This window comes from Balaenoptera physalus (genome assembly GCF_965194825.1).
Source record: "Balaenoptera physalus genome assembly, chromosome: 1".
Taxonomy (NCBI): domain Eukaryota; kingdom Metazoa; phylum Chordata; class Mammalia; order Artiodactyla; family Balaenopteridae; genus Balaenoptera; species Balaenoptera physalus.
Genome location: NC_138882.1, coordinates 40,634,070 through 40,646,703, shown reverse-complemented (window position 1 = coordinate 40,646,703; position 12,634 = coordinate 40,634,070). Strand labels below are relative to the sequence as shown.

General features: G+C 35.0%; 1 protein-coding gene across 8 annotated transcripts in view; it reads right to left on the bottom strand.

Annotated features, from left to right (window-relative positions):
- Positions 1–3,807: 3,807 nt before the first annotated feature.
- The window catches only part of RCOR3 (REST corepressor 3), a 50,257-nt gene continuing 41,430 nt past the window's right edge, over positions 3,808–12,634 (bottom strand). For 3 of the 8 annotated variants that reach the window (XM_082471715.1, XM_082471716.1, XM_082471719.1), the window contains 2 exons: positions 6,862–7,103; positions 3,808–6,397 (listed from right to left, as the gene is read on the bottom strand). In XM_082471715.1, the coding sequence (XP_082327841.1) occupies positions 6,053–6,397; positions 6,862–7,103 (587 nt within the window). In that variant the 3' untranslated portion in view covers positions 3,808–6,052. Of the gene's footprint in view, positions 6,398–6,861; positions 7,104–7,335; positions 7,469–11,484; positions 11,537–12,634 lie in introns of those variants that run through there. The other 5 variants (XM_082471717.1, XM_082471718.1, XR_014266382.1 and 2 more) reach the window with 4 other exon arrangements.

Below are 12,634 nucleotides of genomic sequence, written 5' to 3'. Positions count from 1 at the left end.
TAATTTCTGTAGGTTATGTAGTGATGATCCATCTTCCAGTCTAGATTTTGATAATTTGCACATTTTTTTTCTTGATCTAACAAATTTTCTAACCAACGAATTTTCTATTTTGTTGATCTTTTCAAGAAGCAACTACTGGTTTCGGGGATTTTTCTCTGTTGTTTTCCTGGTATCTATTTCATTTATTTTAATTATGATTTTATTTCCTCTCTTGTGTTTACTTTAAGTTATATTTACTCTTTTCTTTCTAGTTTTTTTTTTGTTTTTTTTTTTGTTTGTTTTTTTAAAGGGTTATTTATTTATTTATTTATTTAGGGCTGTGTTGGGTCTTCGTTTCTGTGTGAGGGCTTTCTCTAGTTGTGGCAAGAGAGGGCTTTCTCTAGTTGTGGCAAGCGGGGGCCACTCTTCATCGCGGTGCGTGGGCCTCTCACTATCGCAGCCTCTCTTGTTGCGGAGCACAGGCTCCAGACGCGCAGGCTCAGTAATTGTGGCTCATGGGCCCAGTTGCTCCGCGGCATGTGGGATCTTCCCAGACCAGGGCTCGAACCTGCATCCCCTGCATTGACAGGCAGACTCTCAACCACTGCGCCACCAGGGAAGCCCCTAGTTTTTAAAGAAGAAAGTTTAGATGATTGATTTTATCTTCCTATATAATATAAACGTTTAAAACTCTCAACTTCCTTCTAGGCACAACTTTGCTACAGCCATTGGTTTTTTATATACTGTTTTTACTTATATTCAGTTCAAGATATTTTCTAATTTCTCTTGTAACTTATTTTCTGACCCATAACTTATTTAGAAATGAGTTGTTTAATTTCCAAATATTTGAGAATTTTCCATATTTCTGTTGTTGATTTCTAGTTCCATTGTTCTTAGAGAACATATTCTGGGTAACTTGAACACTTTTCCATTTATTAAAACTTGTTTATGGCACAGAATATGGTCTATTCTTGGAAATATTTCATGTGCACATGAAATGAATGTTTACTCTGCTGTTGTTGGGTGGAATGATCTATAAATTTCAATTAGGTAAAAGTGGTTGATAGTGTTGTTCAGATCTTCTATATTCTTACTCATTTTGGGTTTTCATGTTCTATCAACTATTAAGAGATGGGTATTTAAGTCACTGACTTTAATGGCAGATTTGCCTATTTCTTCTTGCAGTTCTATCAGGGATCCTCTTGATGAATTGGCACCTTTATCATTATGCAGTGAACATCTCTATCTTTGACAATACTCCTTGCTTTGAAATTTTCGTCTGACATTAATACGGTCACTCCAACTTTCTTTTAATTGTGAAGATGGTATATATTTGTTCATTGTATTTGTTTCTATTGCTGCATAACAAATTACCTCAAAACTTAGCAGCTCAAAACAACTCTTTAATTCACAGTTTCTGTGGTGTTAAGAAATCTGGGCACAGCTTAGCTGAGTTCTCTGTCTCAAGGTCTCTCATAGTCTGCAATCAAGGTGTTGGCTGAGCTCTAGTCATCTCAAGGCCCAACTGGGGAAGGATTCACTTCCAAGCATACGTGGTTGTTGGCAGGATTCAGGTCCTGGCAGGTTGTTATTCGGAGTGCCTAAGTTTTCTGCTGGCTGTTGGCAGCGTGCTTGCCTCAGATCCTTGCCACATGGGCCTCTCCAACATGGCAGCTTGCTTCATCAAAGCATGCAAGCAGAGAAATCTACTAACAAGACAGAAGTCCCAGTCTTTTAGCCTAACCACAGAAGTGACATTCCATCACCTTTGCTGTATTCTATTGGTCAGAAGCAAGTCCCTAAGTCCAGCCCACACACAATGGCATGAACACCAGGAAGCAGGAATCCTTGGAGGCTGCTCCGTATTTGCCTCGAATTTGAGGTTATTATGGGACCCTTTTGAGAATGTCAGTGTTTTCCTGCTCTTTTGCCTTCGCGGAGTTGGAGCTTCTTTAATTCTATGAGGTTTTTGTCATAAATCTGTCTCTATCTGCTGGAGGCACCTTCTCTGGCTTTCCAGCACTGCTAAGCATTATTTTCATTTTTGTATTTCTTGTCGTTTCACCAAACTTTGGGGTGGGAAGAAAAATAAATAAACTGAGGCACAGGGAGGTGAAGTAACTTTTCAGTGGAGTTGGAAGAGTCACCATGGTAGATGGAGAACTTTTTATATATAAGTCAAGTGACAAGCCCCTCAACAATTCTGATTGTTTTCAAATTCTCTTTTGGAAAGGGCACAGCATGTGAACAAAAATGGTCTTGGGAATACAGGCCTTTTGAAGCCAAATCCTGCCAATTATGAAAGCTGCTCTGGGCAGTAAGCTAGATAGATACCTCAAGAGATAGATACCTTGTGTTGTGGTATTATTCAGGATCTTCTTAGTTATCGGTAATTGTACCTTATATATTTAAATAAAGTTAAATTATATAGAATAAAAATTTAACCTTTCTTAAAATAATCCAGAAAAAAAGATAATTCTATAAAGCATTCTGGAAGATTACCCTTCATGCCATTTACAGTGTGAAGACTGCTCCTAGATCTCTCCACTTCACTTTCCCAGCATCTTTTTCTGAGACTGCTCACCCAAATTCCAGCTTTACGATTGTAAAGTTTAAGTCACCACAATGCAAAGAAAGATCCGTTCCTTATCATTAGCCTACTTTAAATCTGGTAAAGACAATTTGCAAACATCTCAATCCAACATTAATTTCTGGTCTTCACCGTTTCTCCCTTAGGTGTTCTTCTGATAACAGAAGAAGGGAAGATAACGCCACATGGCCTTTTAGACACAGTCACACATTTAGGAACATTCATCTTAATGTTTTACTCACAAACTCCATTGTTATTAAAATTTATTGTTGCAGAACATTCCTTCACTAAGGCAGTTAATCAAGACCTAAATTGGGAGGAGTTACATGTGACCTATTTTTTTTTCCTAAGAGAGGGCAGATAAGGTACCCCCACAAATGCATCAAAAAGTGAGGTACTTTCTTGTAGACATTTTATAATATAGCATGGTTTCTCAAACTTGATTCCTGGATTCTTTCTGTATTCACTTACTCTGTAATCTTATGAATGATGTATCTATAATGAATGTCCAAATTAAAAAACTAATACGCATTTTCTTGTTTCCTATTATCAGAATGTATTCATAATTTATTTCAGGAAACCACAAAAAGAGAGATCCTTCTTTGAGTTCTAAGTCAGATTATTATTTTTGAGGAGACCCTGACACCCCAGTGTTAAGTGATCAGCAGTTATTAATATCCATGGATAATATTCTTTTGATAGCAAGAAGAAACATTAAAATACAACATATTTAATAACTAAACTTAGTACTTTAACCAAAGTATTTACAACATTCTTAGTATAGTTGAAAAACCTGACTGTCAGGTTTTTTTGTTCTCTACATCTATTCCTAAAAAGAATGTAGGCCTATATTAAGACAGAATTTGACGTTCTTTCACCTTTATTTTACATTATATTTTACTCACTTTATTATAAGATTATTAAGAAAAAGTTTTGATCATAACCTACTTTTACCTCCATCGTATTACACTGGAATTAAATCATATAGAAAAAAATGTTTATTAATATCACCAGATGTATCAACAGCGTGATTTATTTTTAGTTACGTAATGAAAAAAATACTTGGGTGTAGATTTTTTTTTAAACTGATAAACTTGAAATTAATGAAATGGTCATTAAAAGATTTTCAGGTTTTGCTTTTTTTTTTTTTTTATAAAAATCAGTATTTAGAATTTCACAGTGAAGAGGTCCTAAATTTCTCACACAACATGAAATTATATAAAAATAGAAGACATACACATCTTTAACTCTTTAATCCTTTGATTAAGCAGCAAGCATATCACTCTTCCAGGCCAAACACTGCTTCAACAAAAAAGAAAAATAATGACGTGCAAAATATTTACAAAATATGCAAAGCACACAATAAAGACATCTCACTATATACATGTGTCATATTACGAATGAAGCTAAGATTTTTCTACTGTGTGCTCTAGTGTACGTAAATCAAATTACAGCACATCCCTCAGATACAGCACCTTTGCCCATGGTTGGGATAGAACGGATTTTAAATGAATCACAATATACTTAACAGCTGGACAGATGCTGGTGCTGACCAACTTGACTCACATATCCCACACACTGTATACTGAAGGTCTACTGACAAGAGACAAGACAATAGAAGCTGTATAGTATGCACATATGCAAGACAATCTAAATACTTTAAAAAAATGCTTTAGATATTTTCCTTTAAGATATATAACTGTCCCCATGGCTATTAAAGTAAAAATAAGTATAAATTCTTGAATATTAGGAATTTTAAATCATGATGATCCAATGAGAGAGAAAGAACACATCCTGGAAAAAGTTTTAGATTATGCCAGAACTTAAGGTCCTTATGGAAAGAAGTGGTCTAAACTTCAAAATTAAAACTAATCAATGGATTTAAGTCAATAGCTCTTTAACACTTTAGAGCCAAAGGTAGGGACTACCCAATATTTGGGGAATATATGACATCTCGAAATATAAACTAGGGCCTTTGATGTTGACCATTTCGTGAAATAGTTCTAAATGTGAGAATGTGAATGTGCAAACATTTAGCTTAAGTTCCACTAGTATAGCAATCTAATCGATCTGTCCCTTTGCACAGGTCATGATTCCAATATGAAATCATTGTTATCAAAAATATTAGTAATACATTGTTGAAATACTATCACTTGTAAAATATTCTTTGTAGGTGCTTAATGATTATGTGTTGAATTAAGAAGACTTGAAATTTTTTGTTTCTTTATAAAAGGGGTCTCAGCATTTTAAGTTAACAGCATAATTGTGACAATATACTGATACATCTTTGGATAACACAGAACAAATTCTTAAATATATTTTATGAAATAATGTTGATGATTTAACCCTAAACCAAACCCAGAAGTACAGGTCAGCTGCAAGGAATACACAAATGTATCCAAATAGCACAATAGAGATTTACCAAGAAAACATCCTTTATATTAAATACAGACCATATTAATAAGTCTGACGGCAATTTAAAGTTCAGAACCTAAACACAAAAAGGGTACTGTAAATAAATGCTTCCATAACCACTATCTCCACATAACTGACAAAATATAATTCTCTTCTAAAGTCCCCAATGTAGGCAACTACTAGTTAAAAGCAGATAGCACTTAGAAAGATTAAAAAAAAAAAATCAAAATTAACTCCATTTTCAAGGAACTTAAAGACACTGTACTTGAACAGATTAAATCCTCATTTATATGTAAAATTATTACTCCGATCCTCTTACTACTGCAAGATGGCGAGTCAATGACCTTTAAGCAAGGACTTTGCGCTAGGACCCTAAACTGTGTGTTAAAGAGTTAGCAGGTTCAGTACATTCTTTGTGGGTTCATATAATTGCTTTGCAATTGATTAAATTGCTTTCTTTTAAAGGAATATATTTAAATTCCTTTAGAAAAAAAAGCAAGAGTTTTTGAAAAAAGGGATATGCAGCTATAATTTCTTAAATATGCATTAAATGAACATATGTCAAAATCTGAAATGCAGGCTATCTATTCTTGCACTCCTAACATAGGAAAATGTTAAAAATTAAATTAAAGAAAAAAGAGAAAAAGTCGAACATCCTTAACTTATGAAACTTAAGGAGTTTTCACAATTCCTAAATCAATATTCCTGTACTAAGAGCCTTGACTATGAAGAGGCAGGAATATAAAGATTCTCAATAAAATAAATACAGTAAAAACAAAACAACAACCCTCGGTATATAGAATACTTAATCTCTTTTCCTTTAATGAGATCATGTCGCTGAATGTATACTCTAGAAAGGAGGCTAACTGTAGACTTTCTGTGGTATAACATTTCAGTTGCGTGAACTAAAAAATTTCTTAGGCATCTACTTATGCTAGCCCACTGCCACAGAACTAGTTCGCAGCCTCAGTATCTAGGAAGGATTATTCTTTCTTCTTTTGCATCAGTCAGATGAGCACTGGTATAATGATGGGGTGAAAAGTTACTGCAGCTCTGTCCAATTTAATCTTAGTGCAGTGAGGACTGTGAATCTGTCTGAATTCCGATAAGTGATGGTGGCTGTTGACCACCAACTGTGGACAACACTGGTCTTGGGTTTAGACGGGGTGGCATAGAATTAGCAGGGCGAATGAGAGGTGGTGGAGGCTGATTTAAAGTTGGCCGGGGCTGGATGAACCGAGCCTGCTGCTGGAGTGGAGGAGGCTGCCGGTGGAGAGCAGGGGCAGCAGGCAGTGTTGGACGAAGAAGTGGTGGAGGCTGGTTCAGAGTGGCAATGGGGGCTGTTGGTGTTGGAGTGGATGATGGGGCAGGAGGTGATGGACCCAGAGTCCGAGGAGCCTGTGGGGTCTGTGCCTAGAGGTGAAGAAACAAAAATACACGTATGAGATGACAGTTCCTAATGAACTTAATACAATATAGTTTGGGCTGTCACAGGAAAAACAAAACAAAACAAAACAAAAACATAACACCAGTGTTTTTTGGAAGCACAAGCTTCTTTTATTTTAAACAAAACAAAACAAAAAACCAAAAACCGAAAAAGCAATGAAGCTACCAAACAGGCATCTTTATTAGTAAACAGCTTAACACTGGAAATAAAAATAAGACTATGAAAGAACAATACACTCTCCATTCTTCTAGGATCAGAACTTAGCATGTCATTATGACTTAAAAGTCACGAGAGATGCACCACTGAGTAAGTGTATTGTCAACCTTTCATGCTCATTTAGCTAGTCCTCTGACAAATTAACCTTACAGAACACCACACAAAATGGTGATTCCTCAGCTCATATTAGCTCAAATTCCATACACAAACACACCTCCTCTTCTTCATCAGTGCTCTTCCCTGATGGCACATTAGAAGCACTTTTTGTCTCCTCCCCTAAAGTAGAAGCATCACCATTAGAAGCCTGGGTTCCTTGTTCTGCTTCCCACTCCTGCAATACCTCCTCTAAGTTAAACCGACGCCTGTAGTTTACAAAGAAGTTCTTCACTTGGCCAACAGTCTTGTTGCCAATTACATCTGCAATAGCTTGAAAATCTTTACCATATTTGCGGACACCTGGAAGGCAAAGTAAATAATACACCTGTGAAGGATCAGTAAGGAGAGCTGTGTGTACTATACATCATGCACACACACAAGATACCAGCAATGAAAATCCTTTCTGATAAACTCTGCTCATTTCTCAATTCTGAGATAGAGGCTAAGATATCAGGGTCACAGATGAAAACTATCAATTATGTCATTTCATCGAGCCAGCCACTTGCCTTCAACTGAACAATCAGAGACTTACCATTTTTTACATACTCAGTTATTTTCTCCAATCCTCTCTTGAACTCTCAAATACAGTCCATTTATTGTAAAGCATTGAATTCTTTGTTCCATCCTCAATTCCACATTCATTTATTTCCCTAGTAGCCAGTCACCTAAATTTGAGCAACACCGTTTGTAAACAAAACTGGATGGGAATGAACCATCTCTTTTATCCCCTCAATGGACTGAGCGAGTAGTCTTAGGGTTCCCCCATTAAGAAAAGCATTGTAATTTTGGTCTTAACACCAACTTCAACATAATTAATTGCCTATCTTACCAGGTACCAATGAATAGAAATGAGATAAGAATTTAAACATAAAAAGCAGGAGAATCATCACAATCTGATGGACAATAAAAGGGGAAGCTATTTTTCAGAGTTTGTTGGATTTTAACTCATCTAACAGTTCTAAGGACTGTATATATGAAGGATTCCTAGATATGCTCTGTAGCCTAAAGAATCAGGGTATAATAGTGACCACTTGTAGATACTTGTGCTTATCATCACTCCCTTAAATTTAAGAAGGATTGTACATTCAGTTATTAAAAAACCTAACTTCCATAAAATTATGGAAATTTTATTAAATGAAGGATAATATTTGATTTATGAACTTGAGATAGTCAATTATGCTACAGAGTTTAAAGTGAGTTTATATAATCAGATGGACAATAATTTGCTCTTAAGGGAATTCTAAAAGAAATTCACTGACTCATTCTAGAAAGAGATGCACTTAGCTCAAAATATAAAAGCTGTCAAAATTTTTAGTTTACAATTTGATAACTGCTTTTTAAAATACCAGAAAACAGTAACTCATTATTTAGAGATGAGAAAGGAGAAAAAAAATATTGATGTCTATGACATTAAAGTCTGTAGTTTAACCTAAGCAGCCAGAAATACAGGGATTTAGATAAACTTAACATGTATACAATCACACATAAGAGAATAATATAAGGACATATTAATACCCCAGCAGAAATGCTAGACATATTCTTACTGATAGCTATTTGGGTGATACACCTATTACCTAAAGCACCAGCATGATATAACTCCTGTTTTTAAATTCTGTGCTTATTGTTTATTGAAAACTTGGGAATAAGTATCTCTTGCTACATTCAACTTGCTAGGCTTGACTCTATGGGGAGTTCCTTTCTCTTAGAGCATTTTGGGTAGGAGGCCTGACATTATTAAGCTATAACCATATCCCATTGTTAATACAGAGTTTTGGGTTTATAAACTATGCTCATTTGCTCTGTTCTCAAAGGGAAAGACATATGCATGACAACAAAGTAATAATGATACTTAAACATTGCTTACAATATTTTATTTTATATTCATTTACAATATAAATGAATTTATATTCTCTTAAATCCATGAGCTGATTTCCAGTTTGAACTTCATAAGTGAGTATAAATTCTAATGGTGACTAGGTTCTACCAAGGGTTTATCTGGCAATAAGAACCCAAGGTCATTTCATATGAAGAATTACTGCTGCATACTCAAGTACTTCTCTACTACTTGTACTTTGGAAAACAGCAACTCAACTTGAGATGACTGCACTGAAAAACAAATACTAATTGGAAATCACACACAGTGTTCTACCAGTGTACTAATTTTCATAATGGATATTTAATTTACATTCTAGAAATGACCAATGCTACTGAATACGTGAGTTTAGAAATGAAAACCTTAAATAAATCTAGGATTAGATCTGCTATATTCTTAGCAAGAAGTCACATTAAGAGTAACTCTGACTCCAAGTCTGACAATAATTACAACCCTCCGAACACCCATTTGTTTAGCAAAATATACTCTAAAACCTACCACTAAGCTGTCCCCAAGTCTAACTCCACTATATAACTGTCCCCTCTTCTTCTGACTCTATGTTTTTTGGTCTTCCACTTTATTTTCTCTTGCTCGATGGACTTCGCCTTGTCACTAATATTGTTGCATTTCCAGAATTGCATGCCCCCAAACCAAAACTACTTCCTATAGGAACTTTAGTTTACCCAGACACTTTGGATTTTCTTCAGGTCACGTAGCTTCTGAGTCACCTAGGTAAGTTTATCATTAACTTGTGTATGCTAGTCTCGTATCAACTACTTTGCAAAGTCTTAAGGCTCAGACCACACTGTAGACTTCTGTAGTCTGGCTAAGGAGCTCAATCACGTCCTGAGAATAAGTGGGTCCCGATATTAATGTCTTTAACCTGCAGGGTGGCTGGGCCGGGTCTGGAAGAGCTCGAGCTCCTCGGCAGTCTCCTCTGGACAGACAACAGCCTCATCTGCCTGCCTCAGTGTGCTATGAAAATTTTCATAGTTTTCTCTGTGTGCCACGATGTGAAAAAGGTTGGAAAGTACTATCCTATGGAATACAAAGTACCACCAGCATTACTACAGCGCAGAGTACAGAGGAAGTGCTCAGGAAATACGACTGATTTTTCTTCTCCATAGGGCTTCATTCTCTTATTCTTCCCAAGCTACAAGTCACATATGGCTGACTTCTTTATCACTTTCACATTCCCAGTGACGTTGCACATTTTGGCTAGAAGGTGGAATTCTTAAGCTCTGTACTATGGCTGATAACTAGTCAAACTCTAGTGAAACACCAACTGAAGACTTAATGGGACTGACTCCTTCCGATGAATCCCCAGGTAGGCTTCTGGAGGTCAGCCTAACAAGGTAGCGGTGCTGAGCAAACATCTTTAACAACCTATGATATCAGAGCTACTTTGTTACAACTCGTAGCTGGGGAAAGGGTGGTCCATTCTTTTTCCACAGTTTATAAAAAACGAGGTCCATCATATCTCATGTTATATCCCTCATAAGAGTTGGTGCTAGAATGACTTAGGAAGTTCTTACTACAAAACTTGAAATTTCTCCTTCGTTTTCATCATTAAATACCACAGGTATGAGAATTTTGCTATGCTTTAAAATATGTTCACCTTGATAAAAATTCTAGGCACAAAAAAACACATAAAATGGGAATACTAATAGTAATGACCTTGAAAACCCTAATTTGTATTCTAATGAAGGATCAACTTCTCATGAATTTCTTCAATAAACGGATTTTTATGGTCTGAATTATATCCCGTATCACAGGCTGAATCAATAAAGTAATACTGTGAGACAATAAGATAGCACAACTATTCCTAATTAGTAACTCTATTTCCTTATGTGAAATACTATCTCTATCACTTGATTGACAATTCACTAAAGGTATCAAAAAGTAAACAAGTTAAATCATCTAATCACTCATTATCTCATTATGAAATAACAAATAAATGTAGAACACTTTTTAAATCTCTCTAAAACAAAACAAAAAAAAGATTAAATCTCTCTCACTCCTCCTGAAGATATAAAAGGCTTAGTTAGGTCCATCTGAACCACGGTTTTAAATTAAACTTGTGACCTTTAGGGCAAGAGGTCAGTTTTCAAAGGTGAGTGGGAAAAAACTTGAGAGAACCCCAGAAGAGGGAAATTAAATATTTCCCAGGGAGAGGAAAAAATTGTTTTCAGTAAAATTGCTAAATTTCATTTCAAAGTTACAGTGAAACAACATGGCTTCTACACTAGCAGATGAAACCGTATAATCTTTATAATATATACTTTTAAAGTTTTGTTTGGGAATTAACATAAAAATATTACTCATTAGGATATTGTGTTATCATTATTTTATTTTCCAACCAGTGTTCTATATTACCCAACCAAAAAACAATTCGTATTTTTAGAGCTTTGGGTAGTAAAATAGTAAGTTCAGGAGCATTTGTAATATGGTGTTTCCCAACTCTGAACGTGGTATTTAGACTTTTTTTTACTTTGACAGAAAGGATATCATAAATCTGCTTTTGGTATGTTTAAAAAGTTATTTTTAAAATCTTATTTTGGACTATAAAAAAACCCCACAAAGCCAACACTACAGTGACAAGCTACTTCTAGATATAGGTAATGAAAATTTGGGGGATATTTTTTTCCCTGCTTCTTGCACAAATGTCTTAAAGTGAGCATGTACTTGGTATAATTGGGAAATATTAATTTTCAAAAATCTATTTTTGAAGTAAGAACGCAGTGACATCTAGAAACTCCAGGGATACGGTTCTTTCCTATCAATAACAGGTTAATTTTAAACTCAAACCATTCAGGAACATGCATTTCTTTTCACCTCCTGTAAATCTTGTCAAGAATTCCTAGTAAAGAAGGTAAAAAAGATATCAACAGCAGTGGGACAATGATTGGTGCATCTGGGCGACGGCTAAAAGTCAAAATCATATATTGTCTTTCCAATGTCTAGCCTTTCTCTTCTGAAGCTTCCCATCTTCTTGCTACAAGTTAAATTCCATCCCCAAAATGCTGGGAATTTTGAATCATTAATTATCTGAAGCAAGTGCATCAGAGGGTTGACAATTATACTTTTGGGTCTCCATTCTTGTGATATCAGTTATAACAGAAGAAACTCTCTAATGCAAACAGATAACTTTTAGATGGAAAAGTACGAATCTATCTCCACCTCCTTTTGATCATTCATGTACTGAGGATCATGTAAGGATCGTTACAATCCTTATGCCTTAATCAACAGCCAAATCTCTTTTCCCCCCCTACTTTAGGGACCATTCTAGCTTTTTTTAAAGTAGGAGATAAAATTAGAAAGAAGACAATTTCTAGACTTGCAACTTCATTGCTCCTAAAAAGGAATGAATGTATAAACTATCGGGAGAGAAGGTAAAATTCAACTGTAAGCATAACTCACTTGAACATAGTTCTGTCATTTCCTGTTTTATACGAGAAGGCAAGTAATATAAAAAAAAAAAACTAAAAATTAAAGTTGATGCCTTGATAAAATTAGAAAAATTTTTTGTTGTTTACCCTAATATAGCACAAATATTGTAGTTGGGAAGCATATTTTTTTTGTTTGTTTTTGTTTTTTAGTTTTTTACCACTAATGACTATGAAATGAATACATTTAAGAGGAGACATAAAATAAAAATGTCAAACATTGTATACCATGTTTCTGCTCCTATACACTTTAAAGAGCAGATGTTTTGCACTATCATTTAAATGTATTGTTACTTTTTGAAAACAGATAATAATTGTTCCATTTTACATGAAAAAAAATATACCTAGAATCTAATTCTTTTCTTAATTCTTGCTTAATAAGGAATGTTTATCATATGAATATCAAGATTGATTTTAGGATAATTTCTAAAAGCACCATAGATTAGAAAAAAATATTTATATATATGACATAAGCTACAAACAGGGGTATTTCACCATTAACACAAATATGT